The following is an 18912-nucleotide window of genomic DNA, read 5'->3' as shown; positions in this document are numbered from 1 at the left end:
TGTTAACATGACTTATAATAACCCCGTATCATTGTTAATAATTCATGTTAGCCCATGCTACACCCACACAGGTGAGTCATCTCCTGGGACTATGTGGGTGACGTCGCTGTCAGCCTTGTTTGTGCATCAGAGATTCTCAGTGTGAACATTTAGACTTCCTAATGTCTGCTAGATAAATGAGGCTAGATTTGTGAGTTCATAAGTTTTAATGTATAAAACAACTTTTGAATTTTTTTTCAATTAGGCAGTTTATACTTTCAATCCTTTTTACAGCCATATATTTTGTAATAATTGCAGCGTCAAATAATAAGAACAAGTACAGGACTTCTCTTTGACATCAGGAGACTGCAGAGTATGAAAAAGGTTATCTGATGTCACAGTTTTTACACTGGGATGTAACCCATAATGCACTGGGCTCCCAGGAGACAGCAGCTCAGCTGTGAAATTAGTGTTGTCTGGGGAAATGCAGAGTAACACTTTTTTTTAATGAGCTTTACATTCTGAAATATTTAGCACACAGACTGGCCTTAAGTATAACTCTGTCACGACAATACATTTTCTGAATTTAAGGTTAAACAATTTAAAGGAAATTATTTTTAGGGAGGGAATAACAAACCCGACTGATGCTGATACAATCTTGTAGTTAAAGTGGGAGATGAAAAAGAAGCCAACAAGTATTGTTAGCTATAGGTTATAAATACTCTACTCCAAAATCGTGTGCACCTGGTTGTCAGACAATCATGCCGGTATTTTCAGCTTTAATGGAGAATCTATAGTGGAAAAAAAGAATCCGCTCTACCTGGATTTGATTTTCATCCCCACATGGCTCTGTTATCTGGCTGCCACATAACGCCTCTGGAGAAGCCATTTCTTTTTCTACAGGACTCAGCTATGTTTGCTGGCACAAAACAGTTTTCTTTGCGTCACACAAACCCAGTCAGGTTGCGTGTTCTTCCAGGTAAGTTTTGCAAAAGTTCTGTTCCCAGTCATCAGTCATGTGTCCTCTGTGTGGCACCTGAATATCATCATAATTATAAAACTCACTGCCAAGGTAATCACAACCTTAACCATCCTGCAGCCCAGGCACTCACAATACAACTGACTCACTCACGTCAGTCTGCTATTCAGTTCTGCACCATGCCAGCCACCCACAACAACAACACAACTCACCTGTGCATTAGACTCCAGATAATTATAGGACATTAACTGATGTAACAACAGTTCACTGTCACTTGTTAGCAGAAGAGCAGATTGAAAGAGTAAAAAAAGTAAGAACTTCAGAACATGAAGTCAGACTTCCACGTTTGAAGGAATGAACTTTAAATGATTCTTTTCTCTTTGCATTACTTGGATTCAGACCTCCTATAGGTCCACTCTAAATGCTGAATATAGTTACTTGTTTTAATATTAGAGTACAGCTTCTGTCTTTAACACCAAGTGAAGTCACCAGCAAAAGAGCACATGTTCTTTAGCAAAGATTAAACAAAGACAAGGTTAAATAAAACCTGATGTAACGTCATTGGTCTTCACTTCTATTGTGAGTTAAAGAGTGTTTGTGTCTTATTTACTGTGAAGTAACCGGGACATCCAGAGCCAGTTTGGCTCCCTCACTCGTTTTTTCCCAGGGTGAATGTAGCTGTTGATTATAATGTGGATTTGGGGTCCTGTGGGTTAATAAAATTATGACAAATGACACATCCAGGAAACCTTCTTTTACACAGTCATTGTCTCAGCCATGTGTATAAAGAGTAATATCACTCCTAGCTATAGTTTGACAAAATCAATATCTTTGAATTAGAGAGACGGTGCCATGTTTGTTTATTACTAGAGATGGCACGATACCACCTTTTTATGTCCGATACCGATATCATAAATTTGAATATTGTCCGATACCGATATGAATCCGATATAGTGTGTTTTTTAATTAAAACTGTTTTTTTAATATCTTGCTGCATTTTGTATAAGTTCAGATTCAAGTTTTAAAAAAACAAACAAACACTAAAGCTATTCTGTTATACCTGTATGCAAAAAATACACTGCACCCAAAATATTTCATAGTTCAGCAATACTGATCAATCTAATAAACTTAAACCTACTCCATCCTCCCTATTCTGGTATTTTAAAGAATAAGCAACCTAATTAATAGGGTTGCAAACTCCCACTAAAAAAAAATAAAAAATAGGGAACCACCCTCCACCTCATGATGCTTAATCGACGTAATCAACATTAATTTGATGCAGTGTGGAAAAAAATGCACAGAAAGCCATTATTTTTCAAGAATAATTAAATAGATTCAACATCTTTCTTCAACAGAATTGCAGACTGCACAGATGGTACCTTCCCAAAGGAAAAAGTACTATAGCTTACTAGTGTATATTAGGCTTAATAGTTACTATATACAGTAATGGACTTCTATACATTTTACATCATATTAAAACTTTGGGTGTAAGATTCAGATAATTAATTATTAAAAACTAGACATTTTAAATGAGAATAAGAAAGAAGAGTATGTCTTTGTGCCCCCCCCCCCCCCCCCCCCCCCCCCCCCCTTCCCTGTAAATGCCCTATCGGCCCCCCTTGGCTAAACTTTGCTAGATCCGCCCCTGCACACTTACCAGCCGTCAGCTACGTAGAAAACGATCCTGGTGTAGAAAGTAATATTAAATAAATTCTAACAACAGCTTATCAAGCTTAAACGTGCTGCTGTTGTTCAGCCGCTGGTTTCCTCTTTCTGGCGCGAAGTGGGCAATAAACAAACAAGAGAGACGGACTCGCGACAGAAAAGCCGATCAGCTGATCATTGATCAGTTTCACGATTGAAGTAGCAGCAGGAGAGGGAGGGGGAGAGAGAGCCAGTCGCTCCATATATCGGTTGTTAAGCTTAACGCTGGAATGCTTTACAAACATTCAGAGATGAACTTACACACTTGCTTTACTTCTCTCTGGGATAACTTCCTCAGAGATGAAATGCTGGTTTGGTAGCGAGGCTACAAATACACACAGCCGCTCTATCACATGAGCACACTGCTCCGACGTGCTACGGTTATGAGCCGAGTTGCGCCATGTCGCAAGTTTTGTGAGGTGCTTTTTTGATATTTAATGGATCGGATTACATTTTTTATTTCTCTCCGATATCCGATCCAGTAATTTAGTTTATCTGACCAATACCGATACTTAATATCGAATCGGTACATCTCTATTTATTACTGTTTAATTCTTGATGAATACATTCATATTCCTTTTTTTCCCTTTTAACAATTCAAAAACTGAACATTAGCCACCTTTGTAGATCCAAAGCACCTGGCATTTCTTCAGCTTTGCGGAGACTGTGGTGGTAAAGTGGGCCATCTAAAAATCTGAAGGTTTGTGGTTTGATCCCTGGCTCCTCCTATCTGCATGCTGAAGTATCCTCTGGGAAAATACTGAACCCCGAATTGCCCCCGATGCATCCATCAGAGTGCGAGTGCAAATGTTAGACAAGGGTTAGGAAAAACCTGCTTGTAGGAATCTGTGTGTGATTGGGTGAATGAGGGTTGCAGTGCTCAGTCACTGTAAATAGGTGCTATATCCGGCCATTCATCAGATGTACTAAAAACTTGAATTACTTTCCTCCTACATGGTTTAATATTTTACTCTCTTTTCTCAGGCAGTTCGATTGTGCTGTTGTAATGACTAATGTGACTAAAACATTGCCACTGCAAACTATACTAGTTCATAATGCAAACTGATATGTGACTTTAGTATTCCAAATGTCCACGTAATCCACTCATCCCTGAGGTAATGGGCTACTACAACAGGACTAATGAAATAAAATCCACGTCATGCAGGCAGTATTGTAAAGATTTTATTAAAAACACATACTTTACAACAAAGCTACATCTCTATTAAAAAAAATCCAGTCACAATTATATTTTGGTGTGGGTGCATCCAGATATAAAAAACAGTCCATCTTCCCGCAAATGTAGTTTCCATTGCTACCGTTACTGCTTTATCCACGTACAATGGATAAAATATATATATATATATATATATATATATATATATATATATATATATATATATATATATATATATATATATATATATATATATATAAACAATTTTTAAATAGTGGAAGGCAAAAAAGAAATTACTGTAAAAAAACAAACTTGACAGCAAAACAAAAATAAAAACAAATAACCACTGTATCTTTATTAAACTTATGCTTAACCAGGAAGTAAAACTAGAAAGTAGGGATCTCTTCTGCGAGTCCTGGATCTTTTTCAGCACAGGCACCTTTTTACAACGACAAATGTACTTAACCCAAAAAATCCATCACCACACGTAAGACAATTCAAGAGAACTAGGACAAGAATCACATACAATCATATTAATAACAATCAATAATATGATTTCATGCAGCTGCACATCACCTGCAGTATACACCATCACCCACAGGGTACAATTATACTCATACAGTATATTTACACTACTAAATGAATCAACAACATCTTTGTTCCTTCCAGGTGACCAAACAGGCACCAACTTCTTTATCTTCATTTTTACCGTTTTCAAGAAAAGATCAAAAGACAGAAATGTTTCAGATGACTACAGTGGTGTTGCTATGGGAGCTTCGATCCTACGAGAGAAAAGTGAAAAAGGTGAAATTAGAATTTAAGATGAGGTTACGCACACAGGTAGAGAAAAGCACCAAGACATTAGAAGAAAATAAAAAATGAAAGTAGTTAAGACTAAATGAATGGCACTTCATCCACACCTTCAGGTATATTTGTAATCTTTACAAATCAGTCTTTTGCTTAATTTGCAATTAATTAAAAACCCCTAAATGCAGTTCTGTGAAATTGCCCGCTTTTATAGTTTTCTCATAGTTTTGCATAAAACCTCTTCAAACCATTTCATACACTGAATCATTTCAGTGTATGAAATGTATCCATTTTCTGTGTCCTCGGTCAGGATTCTAAACATATTTCAGTTAAAATACAATAACTCTGGAGTCGTTGTAGGATCACAGTGGTGCACTGACTGATACTGCCAACCTAAAGGTGTGGCTGGGATATTAAAAGCCATGCAAGATAAAAGAAGAATAAAACAACACACCACTGGGTCAGAGTGTGTCACTAGCTGTGTGTGGATCTTACAGAAAGGCGGTCGTAGTTCTTCTGGTTGTTACTGCGTGGAGGCTGAATGTCGATGGAGTGGTAGCTGGGAGGCAACTCTGACCAGTCCTTCCCTTTTCCTCCTTTTCTTCTCATACTGTCCTCTTCATCTGAGCTCCAGGACCCGTTGCGGTGCAGGGGAGGTGAGTAGCTCCTCTGCCTACGAGGAGCTCTGCTTTGTAGCTCATCCATGAGGTCATCGCGACTTCGGGCACGGTGCCTGGACGAACTCCCTCTCTCATTCCTTGAACTCCTGTGAGATGCTCTTCCCCGCCTGTTGTCCCTATCCGAATCATCAATGTAATCACGCAGGATTCCCCGCCTGGGAGGAGACGCACTTCTGTATCTGTCTCTTGATCCACGACTGTTGCGGTGGAGACCACCTGCTGAGCGGTTTGTACTCCCACTGGACTGGCTGGATATCCTGAGAGCCCCCCTAGCTCCATCTCCACCACCAGGGCCCCTGCGTGAAGAAAAGCTGGGTACACGCTGGATAATAGGAGGCAGGGTGATCACTCTTCTCTCCATCCCTCTCGTCCCCATCTCATCCAGTGCTGACAACACACTCGGAGGCCCTGGTGTGTAGGAAACTTGTGGAGGAGCATGCTGAGCCTGTAATGGAGGCACATTCTGGACAGCATGAGGAGCCATCCCTGGTGCAATGACATCAAGCCCTCTCACTTGATTCTCGAAGTATTCCAACACCTGGTTGTTACCATGAATGCTGCCACGCACACTGCTGTTGCCATAGTGTAAAGGAGGAGGTGGCGGCTGCTGCTGTAGGCCCATGGGTGACAGCTGCATGGGAGCCATGGCAAAGTTGTGCTTGTTTGGGTAGTCTGAGTATGAATCTGAAACCAAACTGACAGCGATTAAGAAGATAAACAACAACTGTTGAACCTACATGAACTCAAGTTATTCTCTGGACATTTGAAGGGAGGAGTATTGTTTAGAGGAGTATTGCCAAATTTGTACACAAACAAGGAATTTGTCGCAGTGTCATGATGCAAAAAACAGTGGTACAGAAATAGAACATATGGTATTTGCAGTATATGTATATATATATATATTACAAAAACACAGAAAAGGAATATATACTAACTACCTAGAGATACAGATATACAGAGTACAACTAGAAAATAAGAAATAAGTAAGCCTACGATTAAGTGCTTTAACTGAATCTGGTGTGCAATGTTGTTATAGGCTGACTAAATAAGGTTGTTATTGTAGCATATAGTCCAACAGCCTGGGGAAAGAAACTATTCTCATGCCGTGAGATGTCTGTTCTGCAAGGTGCATGAGTGCACAGGGAAGGCAGGGGTGGGCCCAATTACATTAAGAGATTTGATTGAGCAATCCAGTGTCAGTAATGAAAATGAACGAATGGGCTGCTGTCAGTGCTTGTAGGGCCGGTGCATATGTGTTGCATGTAAACGTTTTACAATGAAAGGCATTGTGACCACTGAAATGCTCACATGAAGTGTTGAACCAGTATTAAACACAGACTGTATAAAAAAGACAAAGCCAGTACAGAAGATTCTTAAACCAGTATTCTTTCTATTGGCCAGCAGGGGGCAACTCCTCTGACTGCAAAGAGAAATCAGACTGTATATAATTTTACCGAATAACTATTCTTGCTTTATTGCCTTAGTAAACATTTTTCTGTTTACGTGCTCAATCACTTGTTTCAACACTTCCTGAATACAACATGAAGTTTATTTTGTGATTTATCATCAGCTTTAAAGTAAAAGAGAAGATGAAGCAGAATATGTTTCAGGTCAGTGCTAAATTATCACGATGCATGTTGTACGAACATGCAGTGCCCTCCGTTTCTGACTAATATCAAAACCAGATTTAAAAAAATACAAACAGGTGTGAAAAAGCAAGAGTGCACAAACCAATGAGGGAGCTTTGAATCGTCTTTTATGTACAGTCTATGGTTTTAACGCTGTTAGAGTAACACAGATACAGACAGGGCAGCATAAGCAGATTCCAAAAATTGAGGCTTCTTGCAAAAAAAGAGTTCACGTGGTGGAAACAAACCACATTACAACCAGAGGTAAAATAAATAAATAATAATAAGGGCATGACTGCAATACAAGCCTGCTTCAAAGGTTTCTATTGCAGGTCTGCTACCTTCACCAGCTGAAGTGAATAAAAGCTCTGATGCCCATATTCAGAATTCCACATTGTTTGGGGGTTTATTTTACGTCATTGCAAATAAAGGATTAAGGACAAGTCTTATTGTGCTTTCCCTCACTCACCTGAATACAGAATGGGAACGCCCTGGGAGGAAGCATTGGAGCTGATGGGAGCATAAATGGGCTGACCATTCATCCAGGGTAACATAGCTTTCCGAGCTTCTTTCAGCATCTTGTGCTCCATCACAGCTGAAGTCAAAGCACATGGAGCAAGCAGTTCAAAAAGACTGATATAGGTACTTAACCAGCAGATACTGATTTACAGCAGAGGGTAATAATAATACTGCTTGTTTTTAAAGTACACTGGACCATCTCAGTAAATATTCTGTCTTAAAACAAACTGAGGGGAATTTCAGCTTACATTTCTTTACTAATGTATTTCCTCTTTTGTAGCATGCCGTGAGAAGGGCACATAATTACAATGTGTTTGCAGAGTGCATATTTCACATATTTTCGAGAGCACACAGGGCTGCGCACACACACAGGATTATATGAAACACAATGACACATCTGGCAGCTGCGGCGACCTTCAAAAGAACAGTGCTGCATACCATTTACAATTCATGTCCTCGTCAAACATTTAGAAATTTTTCTCTATGGATTTTAAATTTGTTTGATCTATATCTACTCATAATAACTCTCTTTATCTTAGACTACAGGCTTACTTAAAAATAATTAATCAGTTTAAAATTGCAAAATGGTTTATGCAGTAATAATGAGATACGGCGTATGGGTTCTCTCCATGCACTGTGGTTTCCTCCGATGGTACAAATACATGTTTATTAAAAACTTGTGAAACATTAAACTTTTATCTAATGCCTGATTTAGACTTCTGCAGGGAGCCATTGCAGAGATCTACGTAAGTCGCCGACGTCATTGCCCACATTTATACTTTTAAGTGGCTATGTGTTATTTACCATGTAGTCGTATCCCAGTGTTTCATATACAGTGTTGGGGAGTAACGGAATACATGTACCAGCGTTACGTATTTAAAATAAAAAATATGAGTAACTGTATTCCGTTACAGTTTCCGTTTAAATAGGTGGTAATCAGAATACAGTTACTTTGTGGAAATAAATAGAATACACGGCGGTCATTTCTTGTTTCATATGTTAGCCTATGCCCACTCTATGCCTTCTCCAATTTAGGTGATTAAAAACAGTTGGGTGCAGGTTTAGCTCAGTTGGATGAGCATGTAATCATATGTCGTATAGCTGAGAGAGGCCGGCCTGGGTTTGAGTGCAACCTGCGGACTTTTTTTTCTCAGTTTCCATTCAGGATTAATACATTTTCTCTGATTCTGATTGCTGGAAATCCAAACAAAACACACAATAACAGGCTCTAATGTAAGCGTCCTGTTAATGTTGGTGGCGTCAGTTACATGGACCCAGAGCCAGCATTTCTTACTTGGACACCACATCATAACAAGAATGGGATGGGTGAAACTTCAGTATCTTCGGTGTACTATTGTTGTGTGATTTTTATCACTATTAATGAAGGCTACTCGCCACCAAGCTAACACTGTTAGCTGGCGTTGGCTGAGGTTAGTCCATAGACTGCAGACTGTTAGGCCGTTTCTAAATACTCAAGTACGCAAGTCTGTACTCGCCTTTTCGCTAGTCTGGACTTCGGAAGTTCACACAGGAGTCCGGACTTCCCGAGAACGCAGCGCGATCGTTCTACAATTGGAACGGCAGTGTACTTGATGAGCTATGACGTAGATTTCCAGCTGAAGCCTATTCAGCTGCAGTATTTCTACTTTGCCACATAGTTACATGTTTGAATACTTTTCTGGCAACAGAAGTTTCTTTCTCATGATTTAGTGAAGTGAATCTTCCACATGTAGAGCTACAGCTAAAAATGTACAATCAAAAAAAGCATTTCTTCTACCTTTTTCTGGACAGCAGCATGTCCGAGGGCAACAAGGGCAGCGGACGTAGCAGCAACAATTCTGCGGGCAGCACTGACAGCAGCATATGCAAAAGAGCATGATGAGCAGGAGACCACCGATGATGATTAACAGGACCGTCAGCCAGTCTGGAGCAAGTGACAGTAAAACATAATTACTGACAACATTACTGATATAGCAGTATATTTTACATTTTACTACCTCAAATAACTCGACTTGAAGCGACTGAGGGGACTTACGGAAAACGATGAGCTTGACTTCACGATCCGAGTCCCCTGTTGTGTCACCGGGAGCATCAATGGTGCAAAAATACACACCGTTATCCCACCACATCACCTCAGTGATGACCAGATCAGCAGCTGTTGTCAGAAAACATCACATTAGTCTGAAATGTGAAAGAAATTGAAATACATTTAGACTGTACTGCAGCATTATAGTTATGATGTAATCAAACATACTGTTTCGAATTGTAATTCTGCGGTTCCTGTATTCCGCACCCAGGATGGGCTCATTGATGCCCCGTTTCTGGATGACAGTACGAACGGTGCGCTGGCGGTCCGGGCAGTCATTGGAGGGGTCCTGACCGAGCTGCAGAGCTGCCTGATAGGCTTTAGGAAAAAAAGGAAATTATTTAAATAGGAATATAAGTACATATGCTGCTTAAACCACTGAAAAACAGTCTGATAGGAATTAAAAATATGAAGGAAAATTAAACAGTACACACAAAGATTAAAAACACACAGCTGATGCCTCAAACCTGTGTAAAATAAAAAAAATACAATTTTTATTTAAATTTTTATGAAAATATGCATAATGCAGAGCCTTGCAGGCTGAAATTAGACATGTCTGTAATTCTGTATGTGTTGGTGTGAAAAGGAATGCAAGGATCGGGTGTGTCTATATGCACACCACACTGAAACAGGGCAAACACAATGGAACCACTGCACGCTTGTCATGATCTCTGGTATGGACCCTGGGATTTTCAGCGGTGTCGAGTTGTGGGTTTTTTGTTTTTGTATTCTTTGATATTCATAATGGTTTCCCCTCTATTTGTATTTGTATTTTCTTGGTCTCTTTATGTTTTCTTGTTTTGTGCTTCTTAAGCACATGCTGGAGGTTAACTCCTGTTTTACTTGAAGATTAGTTTTGTTCCCTGTCTGTCCTCCCCTGATACCCTGGTTGCTTTCACCTTTTGTTGATTAGTTTTCACATCTCACTTCTCATCTGTGTCCCATCCCCCATCAGTCCTCTGTGTATAAATAATCCTGATTACACTTTTTCTTTTATTGTGCTGTCACTGTATCCCTGGGGTTGTTCCCTGGAAACTTTGGATGTCATTTGTTATCTCGCTGTGGATTTTGTACTTTGAATTTAACCATGAACCTAAAAAGGTTGTTTTTTGTTTTCTTAGGTTTTGCATTTGGGTCCTTTACTAACAACCGTAGTAATACTTAGCCCAAAGTTAAAACTCAGATATGCAATGTTTGGATCCACTGTGCATCTTTCTGTTTGTCAAAATATTTTTGAAAATTACTGTTGACTTATTTGAAATGTTGTCCAGCTGAATTAAATTTTAATTAGTAACTTTTTGAATAACTTGTGTCGTGTTCAGGGTGCTCCCCACCTCTCACCCGGGGCTCAAGGCTCTCACAACCAGGGCCCTATACTACAAAGCAAGATCAACATACCTAAGTTATCTTTCTGTTATCTGGAGTCACTTAAACTAACACTGGCAATCTGGATAAGCATTCAGTGAATCTGGTTATCAGCTCGCTAAGTAAACCCATCGTTTCCCCTGCTTGCTGACGTGAAAGTGGCAGCATCTGACTAACCCCACTGATGGGTACCGGGAGCAGAGCGGCTAATTTTGAATGGAAGATGAAAACAATAATATTAGAAACATATTATTTATCAAAATTATTACATTTTTATATTTTCTAATTAGTTTTTATTTTTATTTCATTTTGATTACTCACTCGCTTTTAATTCATTTCAGTGTCAGTTAACTTGCAGAGCGGGCTTGTCTCAGATTAGTTTTTAATTATTGAAAATGTTATATATATATATATATATATATATATATATATATATATATATATATATATATATATATATATATATATATATATATATATATATGAAAATAAGGAAAACATACTGTTTGATAACATTTTGAAATATTGACTTACCTTTTTGTGCACAGATAGCTACAACTGATTTACTTTGCTGTTAAGACTGGTTTGTATCAGGATCTAAGTCAATATTGAATACATTTTTGGTAATTTATAAAAGACTTGCATATTTGAATCCTTTGGTCTACAATAATAGAAACACAGGATTCTGAGACCAGAAAAGGGAGCTCATATCCTGAATCCTGTGCGGCAAAGATTTGAGCAACAAAAGGAAAGAAAAAGGGGTCAAAGTTTCAGTTAAATATTAAACAAGGTGATCCACAGGAGTCATTCATCCAGTCGGGCTGAAGACTAGAACTGTAAAAGCAGAAATTACTGCCTCGCTGGTATACGCCTTCACCAGCAAGTCACGTTGCAGTTTTTGTCAACACAAAATTATAAAAGTATTTTAACTGAAGATTGAAGGTGATTCTAATAAAACAAACGCTGTGGCCATTACAAAGCTGGAAAGTGCTTCAGGCGTGGATGCTGACAAAATGAAACTACAAACTATGAACACACCAACAAAGCACAGAAAGAGTCTAATCTGTTAATATCTGCTCATTTTAAAGTACGTGTATCAACAACGTACCATCCTCTTCTTCCACCTGTAGCCTCACCTGTGGAGTAGTAATCCAGTACGGGGTCTTTACAGAAGGATTTGAACTTCCAGGAGACCAGGACGTCCTGCTGGTTCGCTGAGGTTGAGTAGTCACAGCGCAGAATCACAGAGGCAAACAGCATCGTCCTCCTCTCCGTCTCTGGAACATTCACTGTAACGGACAGCAGCTCTGACACAGGAAGGGAGAATGGTGAGATTGGACTTTAAAAACTTAAACAGCAACAACTGATTTGACACACACACAATTGGAATTGATATTCCATCAGCCAAAAAAAAGACCTCGTGCGATGGCTGCTGAGTGATGGATTGAAAAGAATCTGACCAAACTGGTTAACAGTTTACGCTTGAAATGCTTAACTGTGCGCAGATTGTACTCTATTATTACAAGTAATAACAGCCTTCAGTCACGATCTATAATGGCAAGTTTTGGAAAACAAGCTGATGACAAAAAACATCTGCTGATGGACAAATGTATCAGTTAAAGTTAAAGGTAAAAACTTTCTCCTCAGTTATCCTTGAACGATGCCAGCTTTACTCAGTAGATTTATATCTCAAAATACAAGTCCCCAATCAGTTATTTTCCACAGTTTATTATCTTTGTTCCATCCATCCATCCATCCATCCATCCATCCATCTTCATCCGCTTTGTCCGGGGCCGGGTCGTGGGGGCAGCAGCCTAAGCAAAGAGGCCCAGACCTCCCTCTCCCCAGCCACCTCCTCCAGCTTATCCGGGGGAATACCAAGGCGTTCCCAGGCCAGCCGAGAGATATAATCTCTCCAGCGTGTCCTGGGTCTGCCCCGGGGCCTCCTCCCGGTGGGACATGCCTGGAACACCTCACCCAGGAGGCTCCCAGGGGGCATCCTTGTCAGATGCCCGAACCACCTCAGCTGGCTCCTTTCGATGTGGAGCAGCAGCTGCTCTACTCTGAGCCCCTCCCGGATGGCCGAACTTCTCACCCTATCTCTAAGGGAGAGGCCAGCCACCCTTCGGAGGAAGCTCATTTCTGCCGCTTGTATCCGCGATCTCGTTCTTTCGGTCACTACCCACAGCTCGTGGCCATAGGTGAGGGTAGGGACGTAGATCGACCGGTAAATTGAGAGCTTCGCTTTTACACTCAGCTCCCTCTTCACCACGACGGACCGGTGCAGCGTCCGCATTACTGCAGCTGCAGCCCCAATCCGTCTGTCGATCTCCGGCTCCCTTCTCCCATCACTCGCGAACAAGACCCCGAGATACTTGAACTCCTCCACTTGGGGCAGGAACTCATCCCCGACCCGGAGTGGGCACTCCACCCTTTTCCGGCTGAGAACCATGGCCTCAGATTTGGAGGTGCTGATCCTCATTCCCGCTGCTTCACACTCGGCTGCGAACCGTTCCAGTGCGAGCTGGAGGCCCTCACCCGATGAAGCCAACAGAACCACATCATCTGCAAAAATCAGAGATGAGATTCTGAGGCCACCAAAGCGAAAGCCCTCCGCCACTTGGCTGCGCCTAGAAATCCTGTCCATAAAAATTATGAACAGAACCGGAGACAAAGGGCAGCCCTGGCGGAGCCCATCACCCACCGGGAACGAGTCCGACTTATTGCCGGCAATGCGAACCAAGCTCTTGCAACGGTTGTATAGGGATCGAATGGCCCGTAGCAATGGGCCAGACACCCCATATTCCCGCAACACCTCCCACAGGACACCCCGAGGGACACGGTCGAATGCCTTCTCCAAGTCCACAAAACACATGTAGACTGGTTGGGCAAACTCCCATGCACCCTCAAGTATCCTCGAGAGGATAAAGAGCTGGTCCAGTGTTCCGCGACCAGGACGAAAACCGCATTGTTCCTCCTGTATCCGAGGTTCGACTAACGGACGAACTCTCCTTTCCAGCACCCTGGCATAGAATTTCCCAAGGAGGCTGAGGAGTGTGATCCCCCTGTAGTTGGAACACACCCTCCGGTCCCCTTTCTTAAAGATGGGGACCACCACCCCGGTCTGCCAGTCCACAGGTACTGCCCCTGATCTCCACGCAACATTGCAGAGGCGTGTCAACCAGGACAGCCCTACAACGTCCAGAGCCTTCAGGAACTCGGGGCGGACCTCATCAACACCAGGGGCTCTGCCACCAAGGAGTTGTTTAACTGCCTCAGTGACCTCGCCCCCGGAAATTGGCGGGTCATTCCCCTCATCCCCAGACTCTGCTTCCTCCTCGGAAGACGTGTCAGTGGGATTAAGGAGGTCCTCGAAGTATTCCTTCCACCGCCTGACAATTTTCTCAGTCGACGTCAGCAGCGCTCTGCCAGCACTATACACAGTGCAGGTAGAGCACTGCTTTCCCCTCCTGAGACGTCTGACGGTTTGCCAGAATCTCTTCGAGGCAGTCCGAAAGTCTTTTTCCATCGCCTCTCTGAACTCACCCGAGTTTTTGCTTCAGCCACTGCCCGAGCCGCATTCCGCTTGGCCTGTCGATACCTGTCGGCTGCCTCCGGAGTCCCACAGGCTAACCAAGCCCGATAGGACTCCTTCTTCAGCCTGGTGGCTCCCTTCACCTCTGGTGTCCACCATTTGGTTCGGGGATTACCACCACGGCAGGCACCAACCACCTTGCGGCCGCAGCTCAATGCAGCAGCTTCGGCAATGGAGACGCTGAACATGGTCCATTCGGACTCAATGTCCCCAGTCTCCCTCGGAATGCTGTTGAAGCTCTGCCGGAGGTGTGCGTTGAAGATCTCGCGGACTGGGGCCTCTGCTAGACGTTCCCAGCACACCCTCACTACGCGTTTAGGTGCACCAGGTCTGTCCAGCGTCCTCCCCCGCCACCTGATCCAACTCACCACCAGGTGGTGATCAGTTGACAGCTCAGCCCCTCTCTTTACCCGAGTGTCCAGAACATATGGTCGCAGATCTGCTGAACAGGGTGTTCGTTATGGCCAAACCGCCATGGCACCGCTCGGGTTCAGATCAGGGAGGCCGTTCCTCCCAATCACGCCCCTCCAGGTCTCGCTGTCGTTACCCACGTGAGCATTGAAGTCTCCCAGCAGGACAACAGAGTCTCCAGGTGGAGCACCCTCCAGCACCCCCCCCCAGGGACTCTAAGAAGGCTGGGTACTCTGAACTGCCACTCGGCGCATAAGCGCAGATGACAGTCAGGACCCGTTCCCCGACCCTAAGGCGCAGGGAACAAACCCTCTCATCCACCGGGAAAAACCCCAACGTACCGGCAGCAAGGGGATATTAGGATACCCACCCCAGCCCGCCGCCTCTCACCAGGGGCAACTCCAGACTGAGACAGAGTCCAGCCCCTCTCCAGGAGACTGGTTCCAGAGCCCAAGCCATGTGTAGAGGTGAGCCCGACTATATCTAGCCGGTACCTCTCAACCTCACGCACTAACTCAGGCTCCTTCCCCACCAGAGAGGTGACACCTCTCTGGTGGGGAAGATAACATTATCTTTGTTATAAACTAAAATTTGTTGATGCACTAAATGTTAGGAACTATGTGAAAAATGTCTTTAAACCATTTCTGCAGTTAATATTGCGAGTCTTCTTTTTAGAGATTGTTCAATCCAAAACTTAATATCTTCTCATCACAGAGCCATTTTTAAACTGAAGAAGACACTTTCTAATAATAATAATATGAATATGAATTTATCTCCTCACTATAATAATAATAATAATAATAATAATAATAATAATAATAATGGATTGCATTTATATAGCGCTTTTCGAGAACCTCAAAGCGCTGTACAATTCCACTATTCATTCACTCTCACATTCACACACTGGTGGAGGCTACAGTTGTAGCCACAGCTGCCCTGGGGCAGACTGACAGAAGCCAGGCTGCCATATCGCGCCATCGGCCCCTCTGGCCAACACACTATGCAAATAATGAATACTGAATACATGATACTGAATTACAGGTTGTAGATTTTCTGGTTCCCACATGTCAGGCTAACGTGTAAATGAGCAAAACCCAGTAGGAAGATACTTAGGAGCAGAGACTATGTTCATATTTCTACTTATAGTTGAAGTTGCTTCTTTTATTAAGTTTGAGCTGAAAAGTGTTTGTGATCATTGAGCTCTTAAAAGTATTTGGTACTTTTTTCCTTTAAATCATAGCTGCGTTAACAATCTATGGCACAAAATACTACAGTTCCAATAAACAAGGCATCTTCAAATTACTTGTTTTCATTGACCAACAGTTTAAAAACAGTTTCACTAGCGGTGGAGTGTTCTCCACATGTTCTGTTCTCCACAGAATATTTGCAATTATTTCCTGCTCCCCTTTGTGTCATTAAAAAAAAAATCAAACAAAACATGTTTAGATTAACTGTCATTTTGGACAGTTACAGGAAGTCATGATGGGTATATTAACCAGTCTGTGATACAAGTGGAAAGCATGTTAAAAAGATGATACGTGATAATTAAGTCAGCTGCAGTGCTACTTATCTGACAAAGATTATTTTTTACTGTGTGCTGACATAATGTGATACATTCAGTGTAAAGATTGCACAGTATTACACTGAGCCACACCTGTGATCATGGGAACCTGTTTCATGAACGATATCAAGCTATTTTATACAATTACAATACAATACAATTTTATTTATATAGCACATTTAAAAACCCGAAGGCACACCAAAGTGCTTCACAGTAATATGGAGAGTCAACATAAGTCAAAAACAGGGTACAAATCGGGCACAAGCACAGACAGGATAGAGGCACTAACAGACCAGGAGAGTTAGATAAATACAAAATATGCTACGAAGACAAAAACAGCAGTAAAATTAATAAAAATAATACATTTAATAAAATCTAATAAAAGATTTAAAAGTTTAAAAATTAAAAGATTTAAAAGGGTATTAACTGGTCGGGAAAGCCAAGTCAAATAGATATGCTTTTAATCTTGATTTAAAGGACTGGATAGAGTCTAAGGCTCGAATAGAAGCAGGGAGGCTATTCCAAAGGTTGGGTGCAGCTGAAGCAAAGGCACGATCGCCTCTGGTGTTCAGTCTAAACTTAGGTTGGGCCAGGAGTAATTGACCTGATGATCTTAATGCACGACAAGGAGTGTACAAATTGAGGAGGTCAGTGAGGTAGCTGGGCGCAATGTTATTCAGGATTTTAAAAGTGAGTAGCAAGATTTTAAACTCAATGCGATATTTGATTGGTAACCAGTTTAGATCAACAAGAGCCGGAGTAATAGGGTCAAATTTTCTAGTGCCAGTAAGAAGGCGAGCCGCAGCATTCTGAACGAGTTGCAGCCTTCGAAGAGAGAAGGCTTGGAGACCACAGTAGAGAGAATTACAATAATCTAACCTGGAGGTCACAAAAGCATGGATAAGTTTTTCCAGGTCCCTGTGTGGTATATAATTTCAGCCATAAGCACTCTTGCCAAACAGGTAATTTTTAAATTCTATTGATAAAATCCCTTCATAGATCCTGTTGAACACAGTCTATTAGCCCATATGAACATCTTGGCACTACAGAAAAAGGCGAACCAGTGGTTTAAGGTTAGAATAATCGGATTTTAAAAGTTTAAAATGGTCTGTATCTGTTATTTTTGACTCATTAATCCAAATAAGTCCTCAATTATAGATGACCGCTGTTAGTAAATTATTATTATTAATAAACTGTTAGCTGAAAGTTCCTTTCCTTTAAAAATCAATAAAAACTCAAAAGAGAGGGGTTAACATAAACGTCGCTTTGGCCCTCTTTTGTTTACAGCAACTTAAACAAACCCCCCACGGAAAAGTAGTGGAGCGGTCACGTGACCACAGGTCGGCCTTGTCCTGTTTACACCTACCAATAATTAACTTTTAAAAATTACTACTAGTTTCGACTTTTTTGCTTTAGTCGACACACATCTCCATTTAGAGCGACATGTATGAGGAAGAAAGTGCGTTTGCTGGAGAAACCTTTAAAGCCTCACCTGTTGGCAGGCGAACCAGCAGAAGCGCCATCAGGATCATATTTCGCATCTTGCTGCTCTGTATCCTCCCGCGGAAGCTCGACTTCTTTTACTGACTGAAAATCCACAAAAATCCGGAATGTTTGTAGGAAACCGCCTCGCACGCGCCGCTGCACATACTAACGAGACTTCAGTTAAGCTACAACGTCAGCCCGCTCGGCTGTGCGGCTCGCTTGCGATGAGAGGCGAGTACCGTAGTTACAACGTAACAACCGACAACCTTCCAGTAAAGAGGCGAATCATCCCCCCTCCCCGCTGGCCCGTTCCTCCACACTGCTCCAGGTGACATCAGTGGCCCCGCCCCCTTTGGCAGGTGCCGCAACAAGGAAAGAGAAAGAAAGAAATAGGACGATACCGAGATAAGCTTAATATACGTTCTATGACACTGGATACTATAGCTCAGGTGAAAAATAGTCCCTCAATCAGAAGTAGGGGAGACCGGGGATAGTTGTAACGTGGGTCAGTTGTAACACTTCCAATTTCTCCAATCAGGGCTAAGTTTCAAATGATGTGACTCATCCTGTGCATGCCCAATTCAGTTCTGCTATCACATGTGAAAAATCAGCACATTTTGTCAAACACAGACAATTTAACATGAAAAAAAGTAATTTGTATGCCAAAAAGTAAGTTTTTCTACTTTATTTCAATTTCTAATAGCATTATCTGCTTTGCAGTTAAACTCATCAAACTTAAATTATGTTATTTGTATGTCTATGGGGATATATTCTGTGTAGGTCTTTAGTGCTAATGTTTTAGCCGTTGGCTGTAATGTTAGCTAGTTCATGACTATAGGAGTCTGGGTCAGTTGTAACAGCAACAGTCTGGGTTAGTTGTAACAATAATGCAGATGTTACAACTTACCACACTATTACTTTAACTTATATTAAACAAGT

General features: G+C 41.8%; 1 protein-coding gene across 2 annotated transcripts; it reads right to left on the bottom strand.

Moving 5' to 3' along the window:
- Positions 1-4080: 4080 nt before the first annotated feature.
- ildr1b (immunoglobulin-like domain containing receptor 1b) lies at positions 4081-18273 on the bottom strand. 2 transcript variants are annotated; one of them, XM_080902368.1, is made up of 8 exons: positions 17981-18273; positions 12058-12228; positions 9725-9874; positions 9506-9625; positions 9248-9394; positions 7421-7546; positions 5098-6007; positions 4081-4618 (listed from the first exon to the last, which is right to left on the bottom strand). In XM_080902368.1, exons 1-7 carry the CDS (start codon positions 18027-18029, stop codon positions 5118-5120), a joined length of 1653 nt encoding a protein of 550 aa, XP_080758494.1. In that variant the 5' UTR covers positions 18030-18273; the 3' UTR covers positions 4081-4618; positions 5098-5117. The 2 variants fall into 2 exon arrangements, with proteins under 2 accessions (XP_080758494.1, XP_080758493.1); XM_080902367.1 differs by having other exon boundaries at positions 4082-4618; positions 5139-6007.
- Between the last annotated feature and the right edge of the window lie 639 nt (positions 18274-18912).

The sequence above is a fragment of the Rhamphochromis sp. 'chilingali' genome (assembly GCF_963969265.1).
Source record: "Rhamphochromis sp. 'chilingali' genome assembly, chromosome: 14".
NCBI lineage: Eukaryota > Metazoa > Chordata > Actinopteri > Cichliformes > Cichlidae > Rhamphochromis > Rhamphochromis sp. 'chilingali'.
The sequence above is the reverse complement of the archived record's forward strand: the minus strand, read 5'-3'. Positions and strand labels throughout refer to the sequence as shown.

Coding starts and splice junctions, on each gene's coding strand:
- ildr1b (XM_080902367.1), bottom strand. CDS start 18,029: ATGCGAAATATGATCCTGATGGCGCTTCTGCTGGTTCGCCTGCCAACA. Junction 12,229..17,980: donor GCTGGTTCGCCTGCCAACAG/GTGAGGCTTTAA, acceptor TTCCTGTGTCAG/AGCTGCTGTCCGTTACAGTG. Junction 9,626..9,724: donor CAGAATTACAATTCGAAACA/GTATGTTTGATT, acceptor TTCTGACAACAG/CTGCTGATCTGGTCATCACT.